This window comes from Carlito syrichta, unplaced genomic scaffold, assembly GCF_000164805.1.
Source record: "Carlito syrichta isolate Samal-C Ts95f unplaced genomic scaffold, Tarsius_syrichta-2.0.1 Scaffold274096, whole genome shotgun sequence".
NCBI classification, from domain to species: Eukaryota; Metazoa; Chordata; class Mammalia; order Primates; family Tarsiidae; genus Carlito; species Carlito syrichta.
Genome location: NW_007218192.1, coordinates 247,684 through 264,520, shown reverse-complemented (window position 1 = coordinate 264,520; position 16,837 = coordinate 247,684). Strand labels below are relative to the sequence as shown.

Below are 16,837 nucleotides of genomic sequence, written 5' to 3'. Positions count from 1 at the left end.
AACCCAGACCTCCTAATTTCCGGGAGTCAGTTCTTTTCCAGCGTGTCTCTCACTCAGTGGTTTTCACTCATTTCTTCATTCAACAGATGTTTATGGAACACCCCCTGTCTCCCCAGGGCTGGGGACGCAGCCTAGAGCAGAGCGCCATCCCTACCGTGGGAGCTGTATTCTGTGAGAGACTCAGACAAGAGGAAAATGTGGCCTGGGTTTCACAGACGCCAGATAGTGATGTGTGCTGGGAAGAAAAATACGCCTGGCTAGGGAGCTAGACTCGGTGCTGAGGGCTTAGCTGGTGGGGAGGGGTTGTGACCGGGGGTCATGGACGGGGACAAGCAGGCAGAGGCCAGAATGGAGTGAGGGCATGAGTCATGTGGATACCTGGGGTAGGATCGATACCAGCAGAGGAAACAAGTGCAAAGGCCCTGGGGTAGAAACATGTCTGGGGTGTTCCTGGAACAGCAAGGAGGCAGCGTGGCCATAGACATGCTTGGCAAAGGGGAGGCTGGAGGCCTCCAGGTCAGGAGGGCCTTTGGTGCACAGCCAGGTCTTTGGGTTTTATTTCAGGCTGCCTGGCAAGACAGACCCTCACGGTGTTCAAAGTCTCCCACGGTACCAGCATCTGGCCCTTGTGTTTCAGTTCCAGACCCACCTAACTTCTCTCTGTTCCTGGAATCACTCCTTCTACCACAGGTCCTTTGCACAGCCTTCAATCTGGAATCCTTTCCACTCCTAACCCTTCTCCACCTGTATTTCACACCACAGCCTAAACATCACAGGTGTCCCAGACCTCCCCGGCCAGGGCAGCCACCCCCTTTCCCAGGATCTACTCTTAGGGGTCATAAAATTATCAGAATGGTTGATTTGTGTCTGTTTACAACCCACACTGAGAGCTTCCTAAGGGCAGATGTCTTGGTCCATTTTCCACTATCATATCCTCAGGGTGTGGCCAGTGCTTGGCACATAGTAGAGCCCAAACATATCTGTGTTGATTTGATGAAATGAACAGCACAAATACTTTACAAAGTTCACCTCACATCACTCCATTTTATGTAGTTTACAGATGCTTTAAGGATAAGGCGACTTGACTAAGGTCAGACAGCAAATGTGGGGGAGCCAGGACCGGAACCCAAGTTTTGCTGATTCCAAAGCTGGGAATTATTCCCAATTCTTTACGGGCACACATAGCTAAACTGTTTGAAAGTCAGTTGCAAGAATTCCTCCAAGTCTGTACTCGTGCCCTGGAGGATGGGGTCTGTTTCTCCACACCTTGACACTGACTTGGCCGTGTCACTTTGTCTGGCTATGGGGACATGGGTATTCATGACACAAGCAGAGGCTCGGAAGGCACTGTATACTGACCCTGGTCCTCTTGCTGAACAAGGAACTCCAAGATCACCACAGGAGCGAGCCCAAGCTAGCCTCGTGGAGGTGAGCCGAGGCCCCCCAGCAGACAGCCTGCCAATTGCCAGGCATGTGAGTGAGGTCTCCAAGACCCCCACGGTTCAGCTGACTGCAACCATATGGGTGGGTGTGGGTAAGCCAGAACTGCCCAGCTAAGCCAGGGTCATGTGGTCCATTCTCAGGGGCTGATGAGTTGTTGCAGGTCACCAGGTATGGAACAGGATGCTACACAGCCAAGCCGTGCTGCACACACAGCCAGTGGGCACACCCACTGCAAACAACACACACACATGAGCACACCGATGTACATGGATAACCTCCACAGAAAATCTGTCGGCACCTATGCAGACATTCACATGCCCCTCAAGGCCACACCCAGCCCCAAACACCCTGTCTTTAGACCACTCTCTTGGCTTGCATGTCAATGAAAGTGCCAATCCGGGAATGGGTGGTCAATATTGCCCAGGGTCGGGCCCAGAAGAGACTCCCAGCAGATGTTTGTTGAGTGAATGGAGGAATAAAGCAAAGGGCACAGCATGAACCAGAGGTCAGCACCAGTGGGCAGACCTGAGAGGACCAGACAGTGGCAGAATGAATAGGAACAGCAACTGAACTCCTGCCTGCAAGAGGGAGCGCAGCGTGTGGTTAACTGGCTTTGGAACCCAACGCATGGGCTTGAACGCTGCCTCCGCAGCTCCCTAGCTCTGTGACCTTGGACTTGGATTATCTTGGCCTTAATATTCCCACCTATGAAATTGGGATGGCCGGGCTCGGTGGCTCAACCTGTAAACCCGCGCCTTTGGGAGGATGAGGTGAATGAATTGCCTGAGCCTGCAGGTTCGAGACCCGCCTGGGCAACTGGCGAAATCTCATCTCTACAGTAAACAAAAAATTAGCCAGGCGTGGTAGCGCGTGCCTATAATTCTGGCTACTTGGAAGGCTGAGGCGGAAGGATCACTGGAGCCCAGCAGGTCGAGGCTGCAGTGGCCGGGAGTGGCCACTGCACTCCAGTCTGGGCGGCAGAGTGAGTCTCCAACCCCAAAACAAAAACAAAAACAAACAAACAAAAAAGGAATTGGGATGAAAATATGTCCTTCCTCAAAGTGTGTTTGGGAGGATTTAGTGGGATAATACATGGAAGTTCTCCACACGGCCCTTGGAACATGGCAACCCACTGGTCCCTCCTCCTCCGATGCTACCTCCTCTGTGAAGCCCACTCCCTGCCTCTCCTTTCTCCCCTGTTATCCACAGCCTCCTGGCTCTCTCCCACAGCCTTCAGGAGGCCCTCAAGGGACAGAGAGATCATTGCTATGCACCCGGAACACAGCCCCAGAACACATGGTTAGGGAGTGATAACAGAGGGACTAAATGATCCCCTTTCTACACATAAGTAAATGGGCTCCCTGGGGTGCTGAGGGGTTCCCAGGTAAATGCAGAGACCTGCGGGTGGAGCTTCCATTTTTATCCCTCTTGTAGACCCACAGGGCAGGGACATCACTCGTGTGGCTACCTTCCTGCTCAGTGCCCAGCACAGCTCTGGTGCACAACGGGTGCTCACAAATGCTTGTCTTACAGATTGTACTTGAGATTCTAGTTCTTAAACAGGCTCCAATTTTTTTGTTTTGCTTTGTTTTTGAGTTGGCTGATTTTTTGATTTATTGTAGAGATGAGGTCTCGCTGCCCAGGCGGGTCTCGAACCTGCGGGCTCAGGCAATCCACTCACCTCAGCCTCCCAAAGGCACGGGATTACAGGCTGAGCCACCGAGCCCAGCTGGCTCCAATTTTTTAAAGGTGGGCAGAGGGGCTTGTTAAAATGCACTCGTAGGGTTTCAGGAAGGAAATCAAAACCCATAAATGATCTACTATGTGTAACATAACTGTGGGGAAATTAAGGGTGTCAGAGAATTAAGGATGGGTCAAGAGGAAACTCAGCAAATGATTTAAAAAAGCAAAGCAAGGAGTTACTCCAGGAAGAACAAGGGGCTATATAAGAAAGGAAATGTAACCAAAATATGTGACTTGGCTTGGCAGGGAACAGCATTTATATAGTCACAATATAAATAACACTATCCACTTAACAGAACATCACACTAAGTGTAGACTGAAAGGAGGGTGAGGGGCCAGGCTCGTTGGCTCAGCCTGTAATCCCAGCACTTTGGGAGGCTGAGGTGAGTGGATTGCCTGAGCCCGTGGGTTCGAGACCTACCCGGGCAACTTGGTAAGACCTCGTCTCTACAATAAATAAATTTTAAAAAATTAGCCAGGCGTGTTAGCGTACACCTGTAGTTCCAGTTACTTGGAAGGCTGAGGCTGAAGGATCACCGGAGACCAACAGGTCAAGGCTGCGGTGGCCGGGATCAGCCACTGCACTGTAGTCTGGGCGACAGAGTGAGGCTCCAACTCAAAGAAAAAGAAAAAGAAAAAAAGAAAGGAGGGTGAGGAAAATCTAACTCCTTGATGATAATAAGACCCAGTTTCAACCACGTGTTGGGTGACGTGCATTGTTCTAAGCACTTTACATCTGGAATCCTAATAACAATCCAATAACCTAAATACTATTCTTGCTGATTGGAATACTGAGGCACAAGGAAGTTACGTCACTTGCCCAAAGCATAAGGCCAGAAAGGAGAAGGGCTGGCGTCCAAAGTCAGGCCACCGAGGCCACACTGTGAGGACATCAGACCAGAAGGTCAGTCAATATTTGCCTACAGTCAATTTAAAAAACAGCAGGAAAAGCAAGCTATTTAAAAGGATGAAGAAACATGCCAGAAGAAATAGTTTAAAGAATTGAAAATGGTTGTTGCTGGGGAACAGAGCTGGAGTGGAAAAGGACAGGGCATGGAAATATTTTTATTAGTGTTATTCAATTTATACAGATATGTAGATATGTCACAGGGAGGCAGAAACTGGCAGGGAAAGACACGAGAGAACTTTCCATGGTGACAATGATGCTTTAGATCTTGACTGGGGCTTGGGGTACAGAAAGCATTTGTCTAAACTCAGTAAATGGTTCTTTAAAAATCTGTGTCTTTCACTGTATATAAATTTTACCTCCAGAAAAAAAGGCATAAACAAATATTGAACTCTAGCTAATGATGAGGGTTCCAGAGTGCCTTTACGGGAAGTTTTCTGATGTTGCAATTTACCCTGAAAAGCTTTTTTTTTTTTTAAAAAAAAAAAAAAGTAAGTTGTATTAATGGATGAATGGAAAGATAGATGAATGGGTAGATTCCTGATAGAGCAAATAGAGAAGATATTAGCAACCATGCATGAGCAGGCAGGTATGTGAATGCTCACTGTATAACACTTTCAACTTACCGATTTGAAATCCTTCTTAATAAAATATTGGGGGAGATATACGAGTGAATTGTCTGAAGAATAATATGACATTTTTAAAAACCTGCATGGGGCATTTGGCCTGGGGCCTATATGGACCTGGACACCTCTAAGCCCTCCTATATGCACATCTATCCAGAAGGCAGCTGTCACCATGCCCTTACCTATGTCCCCACCCTACCCTAGGATCCTAGGGTCAGGGACCCACAGCCCAGTTCCTCAGTCCTTCCTGTTCCCCCCAGCCCCTTCGAATGCCTCAGTAACAGAAAGAGAACCATTTCACCAGAAACAGAAACAGGCCCCCAGGTCTATACTGCATCCTCTACCAAAAGGGTAAACTGAGGCCCAGTGAGGGGGTGCCTTCCCAGGACACCTTCATGGCAGAAATGAGCAGCCAGGTTGCCTGGCTCCCAACCCTACATGTGTATAATTAGTTGGTGGGAACTGGATCAGGGAGCAGATCTCACTCTGCCTAATTAGGGGCTGGGCAGCTGGGGCCAGGCTGGCCTAGGGGGGCTGCTCCAGAGGCCAGGCAGCCCCAGGAGACAGGGCAGCAGCTGCAGGCCCTCGAAGGGGCTGGGCTGCTGCTCATTGCCGGTCACCCTCCAACTGGGCGCAGAACAATAGAGGAGCTGTTTCTGCAGATCCCCCTGGCTGGGATGGGGGGAGGGGGGGCGGGAGGAGGCTAAGTCCCCAGCCTGCTCCCTCCACAGAACCCTGCAGGGCAGGCTGGCGGGCTGTAGAATCCTGGAAGAGGGGGAGTCCTCCAAGGCCAAGCACACCTGCTGGAGAGGTAAAGGTGTGTGACAGCTTCCAGTCTCCAAAAAGCCCTCCCTGCTCTCCCCCCTGGCCCAGTGCCTGGGAACAGCTCTGGGCTTGGGGCAGGGTCCCTGAATATGCTTGCTTTCCATTCCATGACTATTATGGACTTGCTGCTTGGTTGCCATATCTCTTCCTCCAGACTAGGGCAGGGACCATGTCTGTCTTATCCACTGCTGGGCAACCAGTAGGTGCTCAATAATGAAATGACCAGAAGGCTGCCAAGAGAGGAAGAGAGTGGGGTGTGTGTTGGGAGAATCAAAGCCCAAGAGTGCCACTCACTGTGGGACATCTGGCAGGCCTGGGTGTGACTCTAGGCTGTCCTGCTGTCCCGTTATGTGGCAGCCCACAAATCACCACCCCTCCCTGAGCTTAACATCCTGCTCTGACAACACACCCAACCCTCAAGAGGTCACCCTGAGGATTTGGTGAGAGGATGAGCCCCAGGAACAAGGGGTTGCCCACCTGCCCTGAGTCCTGGACCTCCATTTCTTCACAAGTAAGATGCAGCTGACGCATCCACCTTCTTGGGTTGCTGGGGTTACCAGGTCACAGCAAGGGACAGTGACCAGCACAGACTTCCAGCAGGGCTAGAGGGAGGAGCTAGCCTTTCACACCTTGAGGGATGCCACTTCTGCAGAGCCTGCCTCAATTGTCCCCTGACACCATCCCTCCTTCAGCTTCTGCACTGTCAAAACTGCTGCCACAAAGGATAAACTTCCCTCTCATGAGGTAGACACAGCCTCTTCTGTAAATTCAATTTCTCCTTCTTTCCCCAAACTGCCCAGGCCCATCCAGTCCTGGGACTACTTGTGGTCAGACAGACAGACAGACAGCTGGGTTGACCTGGATGTTTGTCAACAGTCCAACGGAAATCTCCTCTTTAGGCTTAAAATAAAACCTACATCAAACCTGTCACCAGGGCCCCCATGAGAGCTTCCTGTTTCTGAGCACTGCAGCCAAGGCAGGCTGCGGACAGGAAGTGCCACTGAGACCTGCCCCACCCTGAAAGGCAGGAGAGCCCACCCCAGCTTTCACCCTTTGTGTGCCCAGTCCTTACCCTGGCTGCTTCACGAAAGTGGGGTCTCCTGGCAGGTAACTGACCTGGAGGAAGACTAGGAGCTGGGCCCTCAAAGTCCAGTGCCAGCCCACCTGTTCTCTAGGTATTGGACAACAGCACAAAGGGCCAACCTGAGGACTGCGCTGCCTCCCACCGGGGCCAGGGAAAGACTGGCTTGGCCAAGACCACCGAGGTGGAGATGAGATCACTCATGTGTGTCCACCCAAGTCGCCCTTCCTTCAAGAACTCCTTACTCCCTCTATGGCTGTGTGATTTGGGTTCAAGTTTTGCCCTCTCTGAGCCTCCTGCACCCTTGGGAACTGAGCAGGGGGTGGGATGGAATTCTCCTGGCTGGGAAGGTCTGTGCACCCGTCAGTCTCTCCCTGCAGCCCCCTTCCTGGAGTAGGGGAAAGACCCCATCCTACTTCCAGCCCTATCCCAACTCACTCTGTGGCTAGACCTCCGTTTCTTCCTTCACAAAGGACGCCGGCCGGCCAGCCTCCCAGAGGAGTCCTGGGACCACCTGGGGGCAAGTCTCAGGCCAGGCCAGCGGCTGACCTCATGCCCCACCAGATCTTGGGCTGAACAATTACCAAGTTTTGAAGTCCCACCCCCTGCCCTCGTGAACACAGAAGAGTCTGAAGGCCTTGCCCTTGAGAAACAAGCATTTGTGTTTATTAACCACAGGGAGGGAAGTCAGAGCAGTGCAGACTGCTAACCAGTCCCTCCTGTCATCTACCCACCTAGGCTGGCTGCCAAGACCTAGGAAGAGCAGCAGCTAAGCCTCCTCTCCCCTGCCCCCACCCCAGGATGAGTTCCCAGGGAGTCAGGGCCCGCTGGGTAAGGAAAAGGAAGTCAGCAAAGGGCAGAAGCCAAGGAAGGAAGGAAGAAACAGAGCCACCGGGGAGACAGGCTTGGTAGACTCCCTCAGCTCCTCACTCTCAGTGGGGAGGGCAAGCACCCCAAACGTAGCCCCACAAGAGGAACCGAGAGGGCACTCTTCTGGCAGAAACCTCACATGAGGGGCGGAGTGTCCAAGCCGAGAACCACTCTCTCCAGGGTCAGTCTTTGCCAGGGGACGCAGGCCCAGCTTCTATGCCTCTGCCTTACACCAAGTTCACAGCCTCCAGCATGCCCAGATCCAGGAACGGAAGCAAGAGGTCAAGGGACCTGTTGCCTTCCTAAGATCTGTCCTGTGGCAAACGCCGAGTCCTGGGGCCTAGCTCTCAGCTGCGGGGGTCTCCCGTGCCTGCCTCAGCCCATATAGCCACTTGATGACGCGGGCATTGCGCTCCACCACTGACACACCGTAGGGGACACGCTCCCGGGCCCGCTCCTCAACAGTCGCTGAGCTGCGGCGGGAGCAGCCGTCCTCAGAGCTGCCCGGCCCTGCGCTGGGCCCAGCCAGAGACACGATGTCCGAGCTGGCCCGCGCCAGGTGGGCCACGCCCAATCCCCGAGCCTCCTCGGGGTCCAGGCCGCAGAAGTTAAAAAAGCGCTCAAGGTCGGCAGCTGCCCGAGAGAAGCGCTCGCTCAAGTCCGACTTGGAACGTTGCAAACCCGGCGGCCGGGCTGGGCTGGAGGCGGCGGCAGGACCTGGTGACGGGCAGGGCCGGGCAGGTGAGGCAGGCAGGGGGCGGACGTCCACTCGGCGGACGGCAGCCGTGCTGGGCGGTGGGCGTGGAGGGGTGGCTGGCGGGGGCTGGCGGGCTCCCTCTGCCCGCCCAGGGGTGCGACTGGCCTCAGCGGGGGACACAGGACTGTCACACAAGTTGATGAGGTTGCTGAGGATGTCCAGGTCCAGCTGGGGCCGGCGGCAGGGGCCAGGCAGGGCACGGCGGCTGGGCGTGAGCACTGTGCGGCGAGTCCCCGGGCTAAAGAGTGGCTGTTTGGACAGCAGAGGCTGCACAGGCTCCTGGCGGGTGTTGGCCACATGCAGGCTCTTGACGTACTTGGCCTTGTCGGCCTCTAGGCGCTCCACAGCACTGGGCTTCCGGGCTCCGACGTCCGCTGGCCTCCGCAGGAGGTAGCCGGGGACCCTGGTCCGCAGGCGGAAAGGAAGGGCGGGGGCGGCGGGGGCTCCGGGGGTCAGCGTGTCCACAGGCATGGCTACTACATACCTGAAGGCTTCGGAGAGCCCAGAGGAATGAGGACACAGGGATCCGGGCAAAGAGTGGCAGCTGGGCGCCGGCAACTGCTGCAGCGAAGGAAAGAAAGGGGCTGAGCGCTCTCTGACAAAGGCTCAGCCGGTGCTGAGCGAAGCGGAGACGCCCTCACAGCTATAAGGCGGAGGCCACGCCCCTGCCCTACAGGCCGCCAATCAGCAGAGAGCAACTGCCGCGAGGCCTGTGGTTCCCCCCGCCCCCTCTCCCGGGGACCAGGCCCAGCTGAGGCAGAGGGAAGACACATGCTAGGGAAGAAAGACCCGGCAGCCTGCACAGAAGAGGCAGGGCAAGACGCGCTCGAAAGGGGGCAGAGCAGGCTCCAGGTTGTGCTGGGCACCAGCCAGCCCAACCTTGGAGTCCTCTCAACAGCCCATTTCACAGATGGGGAAGCAAGCCCAGAGAGGCAACCGGCTTGCTTGAGCTGAGCAGGCGCCTCTGTCCCTCCCCTCCAAGCAGGCGCTGGCCCAGTGACATCAGGATGAAGGGACCAGGAGAAAGGGCTCCAGCATACACTCAGTCTGCAACGTTCACAGGGAGCCTGGTACCATCTCCACCCCCTACCCACCCAGGCAGGAAGCTGCCCTGCGCCTCCACCTGCTCAGACATGCCAGGCCCCAGGCACAGGAGCAGAGTTTGCAAGGGAGGAGAAGAGAAAGCCCTCGCCCCTCCAGTGGAGCACAGACACCCTTGGTTTCCAGCTGGGACCTGAGTGGCCACGGCAATCCTCGAACACCCGTCGGATGGAAATGTCAACCCTGAGCTATGCCGCTCGGAGACAAGTCATTTGGAAATGCCCAAGATCACACAGCCCTGAGTGGGGGCATCCAGTAGACCCTCCACCTGCCGGCAGCCAAGGGACACTCACCTCCATCCTCACTGACAGGACACTCATCCCTGTCCTCACTGGCAGGACACTCATCCCCGTCCTAACAGGCAGGACGCTCACCGCATCCTCACAGGCAGAATGCTCATCCCTGTCCTCACAGGCAGGATGCTCACCCCGTCCTCACTGGCAGGAAGGCCTAAGGCTGGATGCACAAGTGTTCACAAGGTTGCCCAAGTGTCAGGGCCTGATGCCCTAGACATCAAGCCAATCCTGTCCCTGTTGCTAAGGATGGGATGGGGATACAAAGAGACCTCACTACCCAGGACCCTTGAAGATAGGGCAAGAAGAAAACCCATAAGCCAAGTCTCGCACATTCTCATCTGTAAAATGGGGCTTACAAATCCTCTTGCTCCCCAAGAAGACTTGCAGTTCAAGCCATCTAGACCTGTGCTGTCCCATTCAATACTACCAGCCACATGTGGCTATTCAATCTTAACTGAAATAAAAGCTTAAAAATCAGCTCCTGAATCACACTAGCCACATTTCAGGCTTTCAAAAGCCACGTGTGGCCCGTGGTCACTGTACTAGACAGCACCGCACACAGCATTTCCATCCATGACAGAAAGGTATACTGAACAGCCCCACCTAGACATCCAGAAGCCCAGGAGGGGGTGATCCAGATTGGGTGGGAGCCAAGGACCCCTACTGAATGTGACATTTGACATCATCTCCTCCCACAACCTGGTGTCTCATTGTCACCCCATTTTGTAGATAGGGAACTGAGACTCAGAGAAGTGACCACCCCAGGTGCCAGAATAGACAAATAAGGCACAAATTCATACAAACCCTGCCCTGACCACACTAGTTTCAACGACGCATCTTGCTTCTCCCCCACGGTCCTCCCACACTCATCTTTTCCTCCTCATCACCTGTGCCAGGACTGTATCGCTCACTCTGCTGCTGCTATGTTGTTTTACTCTGCTGTCCCCATGACCTGACACGTCAGCTCCCTGAGGGCATGGGTTTTTGTCTTTTTTGCTCACCACATCTCAGTTTTGGGATACTGCTCCCGATACAGTAGGTATTCTATAAACATGGGCCCAGTGCTGACCAGCAGGCCAGGATGAACCAGGGCCCAGCACACCTAGTTTCAGAGGGTCTATGGGTCCAAGGTGGTCACCACCATGTTCTGGGAAGCCGAGAAGTCAGATGCGCAGGAAAACTCTGGATTCTTCACTGCCAGCACATTCAGTAATAATGAACTTAAAGACACTGCATGTACTGGGCAAACAAAAAAACACATACGTCTGCAAAGACATCTGCCCCCCCCGCCATTGGCTCCACAACCACTGACTTAGAACCTTGGGCTCAGGGCAAATGCTGCTGCAGAGGCAGAAGGGATGGCATGAACCAGGAAGGAAGGCCACTCAGGGCCAACCCCCCTCAGCAGACCTGGGGGGGGAAGGCAGCCTCGAGGAGGGCGGCCCAGGCTGCCCGACCCTGCCCCACCCCCGGGCCCAACCTCCCAAACCAGTCCAACCCGTTGGCAGCGGAGATTCCCTCGCGGGCTCCATGGGGAAAGAGGGAGGAAGGAGGCCAGACGGGCAGGGCCAGGGCAGAAGCCCACGTTCCCCTACCCCCACTCCGGTCCCTCCGCCCGAGCTGCTGGCCCCAGGGTCCCCTCCGCGAGGGCCAATCCCGTCGTGGGCGCCGCAGGTTCGTGCTTCCCCACCCCTCCTGAGCACCTCGCGCAAGCAGCTGCGCCCTGGACATACTTGGTGTCCGCACCTGTGAAATGAGGATAAAAATAGAACGTCCCGAGCCTCCAGATCACGGCGAGGATAGAGACCCAGCTCTCTCACCTGGCAGCAAGGCTCTGTGAGCCAGGCGCCTTGTCTTCAGGCCTTTGGCCACCCAGGTCCGCAGACGAGTCCCCCAGGAGTCCTAAGCTCCCGCAGAAGGGTGGGCCCTAGCCGGAGCCGCCGACACAGGAGGCAGGAGACAGGCGCATCAGGGAGTCACAGGTGGGCACACGGAGTCCGCGGCTCCCGCAGGTGAAGCTGGTCCCGAGCCCCGGATGGGACTCACTCCCAAAGCCCCCACCCTCGGATTCCAGCGCTGCCAGGAATACTCCCAGAGGCGCCGGCCCCACCTCGCTTCCTCCCCACCGGCTGGAAGCCGCGGACTTGAGTGGCGGGGACTCGGATCCCTACTCCGGCTGCTGCTCTCCCTCACTTCGGGGCGATCCAGGGGATTCCCGGCGGCGGAGGGGGCAGCGAGCAGAGCCGTGACACCCGCCGCTCGCCGCCCCTCGTTGCGTTCGGGTTGCCTGGCTCTCAAATGAGGGTGCTGACGGCAGAACCCTGCAGTCCTGTTTCGCCCGAGAGGTGCGTCCCAGCCCAATTCCCGCCACCGCTGGGAGGGAGGGGCGCCCCGGCCGCCCCCACCCCGACGGACGCCCTGCCTCCCGGTCCGCACGTACCTGGCTGCGCCCGCGCCGCCGGCCTGCGCGCCTCCAGCCCGGCCCACCCGGGCCCAGGTAACCTGCGTTTGCGCAACTTCCGGCGGCAGCGGCAGGTGAACTCGCTGGCCCGGGTATTACCCGAAAGGGGGGAGGAAGGGCAGCAGGGGCCAGAGCCCCGAGCGCTGGCAGCTGGCCGGGCCAGGAACCGGTCGGATCCGTTCCAGGCCCACCTGGAAGCTCTTCCTGGAGCCGGGACCGCCCACCGCACATCTGGAGCCCCAGTGACCCGCAGGCCAGCGCACCCTAACAGTAACTGCAAAGCCGCAATACAAATTTCATAATAAAACAGAAAGCACAAATCTCTTCTGAGTGCGTCTTTATACCAGACACTGTCCTAAGCTCTTGATATATGTTGACTCATTTAATTCTCACACACACCTTGTGAGGTAGACACTATTATTATACTCACTTTCAGATGTGAAAACTGAGGCTCTGAGAGGTAAGGTCACGTGCCCAACCTCAAACAGCTGGTAAATGGAGAAACAGGCTCAATTTTGGGGAGGGAAGGGGGAAGAGTGTTTTCGCTATTGGGCTTTGGCCGCTCAGATGTACCTCCAAAGGAACACCTAAATAATCTACAGCCTCCTTGTCTGGCTCCAGGGGGAGAAGCCACCATAGGAAGCCCTCCCTGGTGACGGTCTGCGACTCAGTTTCCTCAGCTGTAAAATGGGAGTAATAATGGCAGTGTTTTCCCAGCAGAAATTGAACCTCATCACCGCAGCGCTTAAACGTTCCTGGGGCTCCTTTAAAATAAAATCCAAACTCCCACTTGGCCCTCAGGCCCTCCGGGATGCTGGACCTGCCCAACTCTCCCACCTCATCCCTGATGTCTTTCCTGCTGTAGCCACAAAGCCCTTCTTGCTGCTCTGAACAAACCACAATCTTTCCTGCCTTGGGGCCTTTGTACCAGCTGTCCTCTGTCTGGAACCTCTTCCCTCACCTTCTCTGGGTCCCACTTCAAATGTCATATCCTCTGAGGGTCCTCCCTGACCACCCTGAGAGGCTCCCACCAACATTTCGTCCATTTTATTCCCTGCCAAGTGTTCATCGCATCTGTTATTTTAGATAGTCATGTATTATCACCCGTTCCCTATTTCTCCCACTGGACTGGGTGCTCCATCACACCCTTCCATGTTTTCTTTCTCCAGGGACCAGACCCAAGAGGAAACACCATTGACCGAGTGGCTGGACTGGACCCAGTCCACCTCAAAGGCCCAGGCCACTCATCAAGATGTACACATTGCTGGGCTCGGTGGCTCAGCCTGTAATCCCAGCACTTTGGGAGGCAGAGGCAAGTGGATTGCCTGAGCCCGCAGGTTCAAGACCTGCCCAGGCAACTTGGCGAGACTTTGTCTCTACGATAAATAAAAAATGAGCCAGGCATGGTAGCATGTACCTGTAGTTCTGCCTACTTGGAAGGCTGAGGCGAAAGGATCGCCGGAGCCCAACAGGTCAAGGCTACAGTGGCCGGGAGTGTGCCACTGCACTCCAGTCTGGGTGACAGAGTGAGACTCTGACTCAAAAAAAAAAGTACACCTTAAAGAACGTAGGGTGCCAAAAAAATGTATACACATTTTAAGAAAGGAAAAAACTGTATTAAAATTGTAATACTCAATATATACCAATAACCAATAACCAATAAAAGATAACACAAGTCACGTTTGACTTCTGCAATTATACATTGCTACATAATTCAATTCAACTTTGAAAAGTAGATCACATAGATCACACTGCTTAAAATGCATATTCATTTTTTGGCACCCATGGTACATGCACCATTTTGGCCTGTCAGTGATTCCAAGAAAGAGAAAGAGAGATGGATGGAGGAAGGGAGGGAGGGAGAGGAAGAAAGGAAAGGAAAAGAAGGAAGGAAAAAAGGAAGACAGAAAGAAAGGGAAAGAGAGTTCAACATAACTGTCAGGAACAACACAGAAGTGATGCTGTGTCCTTCTCAGCCCATCTCAGCAGGAGTCTCTTTTCATGTTTTAGAGACAGGGTCTCACAATGTTGCCCAGGTTGAAGTGCAGTGACTGTTCACAGGTGCAATCATGACCCACTGCAACCTCAGATTCCTGGGCTCAAGGGATCCTCCTGCCTCAGCCTCCTGAGTAGCTGGGACTACAGATGAGGCACCATACCCACCTGTAACAGTTTGTCACAATCTTAGTGATCAGCAGATTCCTTGCTTAAGGTGGTATCTGCCAGATTTCTCTACTGTATAGTTATTATTGTCCCTTTGTAATTGATAAATATCTTGTGAGAAGAAAAAAAAAGGCTAGCTCACCTGGACTCCAAGACTCCCCCACAACCTGCAATCCTAGACACCAAGATCCCCCCAAACCTGACCCTGCTCCCAAGCCTGTTCCTCCTCCAACCTCAAGTCACCCCCATTCAAGCTGGGCTCTGTCCACACCCAGCCAAGCCCTGTTGTTTCTCCAAAGACACTATGTCCAACATCTGCACCTGCTGGTGCTGCAGCCTGTGGTGGCCTTTGCCCCTCTATCCCCAGCCACCCCTGCAGGGGTAGCATGGACCCCAGAGACCATCCAAATCCACCAGTGACTCGCTATAAGACCTCAGGCAGAATCCTCAACTTCTCCATGCCTCAGTTTCCCCAACTGTAAAACAGGATTCACAACAGTGCCTCCCTACCAGTGTGAGGCCTGTGCATAACAAATGTCACCAGGATGTGAGCTGTAATACTCAACCAAGCAGTTCCCCCAGTGTCAGGCTCCTGGGGAAGGTCTCTATCAGCCCGGAACGCTGATCCCCTGCTCTCAGAGGTTACAGATCTAAGAGCAGCATGGGTAATGGTTAAGAGTTCAGAGGCACTTGGAAAGATATTCCTTCAAAGAAATGTACACATGGCCAATACACACAAGAGAGACGGGCCACATCATTAATCATTAGGGAAATACAAATGAAGACTGTAATGAGATACCACATCACACCCGTGAGAATGGCCATTATAAAAATACACAGATATAAACAGGAGATGACAAGTGTCAGTGAGGATGGCAAGGAATGACAACCATGTATGTTGCTGCTGGGAATGCTTTCCACAGTCACCGTGAAAACAGCAAGGAGGTTCCTCAAAAAATTAAGCAGAATCACCATAGGGTCATCCAGTAGTTCCACTCCCGGGTCCTCACCCACAAGAATTCAAAGCAAGCTGGGCTTGGTGGCTCAGCCTGTCATCCCGCGCCTTTGGGAGGCTGAGGTGAGTGGATTGCCTGAACCCGCGGGTTCGAGACCCACCTGGGCAGCGAGACCTCATCTCTACAATAAATCAAAAAATCAGCCGGGCGTGGTGGTGCGTGCCTGTAGTTCCGGCTACTCGGAAGGCTGAGGCGGAAGGATCGCCGGAGCCCAGGAGGTCGAGGCTGCGGTGGCCGGGAGCGGCCACTGCACTCCAGTCTGGGCGACGGAGTGAGACTCCAACTCAAAAAAAAAAGAATTCAAAGCAGGGATTCAAGCAGATACCTGTACTCCTGCGTTCAAAGCAGCCCCAGTGACAACAGCCAAAGCAACCCAAGTGTCCATCGAGAGAGGTGGATAAACAAGTATGGTACAGACACAGATCATCATTCTGGCACGTACTACAACGTGGATGAAATATATATGATGCTAAGCTAAGTGAGACAGGCACAATGGACCACCACTGTGTGAGTTCACCTCATGAGGTGCCCAGGGTGGTCAACCCACAGAGAGACAGTAGATGACAAGGGCTGGGCAGCGGGAAAGGGGAGCTGGTGTTTATTTCAGTTTGCAACGTTAGTGATGGCTGCACAACAGCATGAATGGACTTAATACCACTGAGCTGTACACTAAAAGGTAGTTAAAGCTGGGCTCGGTAGCTCAGCCTGTAATCCCGTGCCTTGGGAGGCTGAAGTGAGTGGATTGCCTGAGCCCGCGGGTTCGAGACCCGCCTGGGCAACTTGGGGAGACCTCATCTTTATAATAAATCAAAAAAATTAGCTGGGTGTGGTAACACGCGCCTGTAGTTCCAGCTACTTGGAAGGCTGAGGCAGAAGGATCGCTGGAGCCCAGGAGGTCGAGGCTGCGGTGGCCGGGAGCGGCCACTGCACTCCAGTCTGGGCAACAGAGTGAGACGCCAACTCAGAAAACAAAAAACAAAAAAGAAAGAAAAGAAAACAGTACAAAATCTGCAGCCAGACTCCACCTTGGGTTAACCTTATGTGAAGTATTAAACCCCTCTTGTACTCAGTTTCCCCTCTGCAAGATGGAAAGAACAGTGGTATCACCTCATATCATAGAGCTGAGGAAATCCAATGAGTCCATACTTGTAAGTACTTCACACACAGTAAGTGCTTGAGAGTGTTGGTGATTCTCATTCCTGGTGGGGGACGGGAAGTGTGGTCTCTAATGGTTGTCATCATCATAACACTCTCCACCCACCGCCCCTTCCTTCCACCTGCCTCTCTTTCCCCTCAGTGGAAACCCAGTCCATACTCGGGGAGAGACAGGGAGGCCCTCGCCTGCCCCAGAGGAGATCAGGAAGGCTCCAAGTCGCAGCGAGGGGCTAGTCTGTGGGGCAGCGCCCGCTCGATTTCAGCCCAGCTGTCCAGGTCAGAGACACCCAGCTTGGCCTCCTCCAGGGCCACACCAGGCAGGAGCTATTTCTGGAGTCTTCCCAGTCACTCATGCCCTAGCCTGCCCAGAAGTCAGCCTTGCACAAAGCTCAG

At 54.3% G+C, this 16,837-nt stretch overlaps 1 protein-coding gene across 1 annotated transcript; it reads right to left on the bottom strand.

Moving 5' to 3' along the window:
* Nucleotides 1–7,274: 7,274 nt before the first annotated feature.
* FAM110A (family with sequence similarity 110 member A) lies at nt 7,275–16,436 on the bottom strand. The gene is made up of 2 exons (XM_008052403.2): nt 16,397–16,436; nt 7,275–8,813 (listed from the first exon to the last, which is right to left on the bottom strand). The coding sequence occupies exon 2, from the start codon at nt 8,721–8,723 to the stop codon at nt 7,836–7,838; it is 888 nt and encodes a 295-aa protein (XP_008050594.1). The 5' UTR covers nt 8,724–8,813; nt 16,397–16,436; the 3' UTR covers nt 7,275–7,835.
* Between the last annotated feature and the right edge of the window lie 401 nt (nt 16,437–16,837).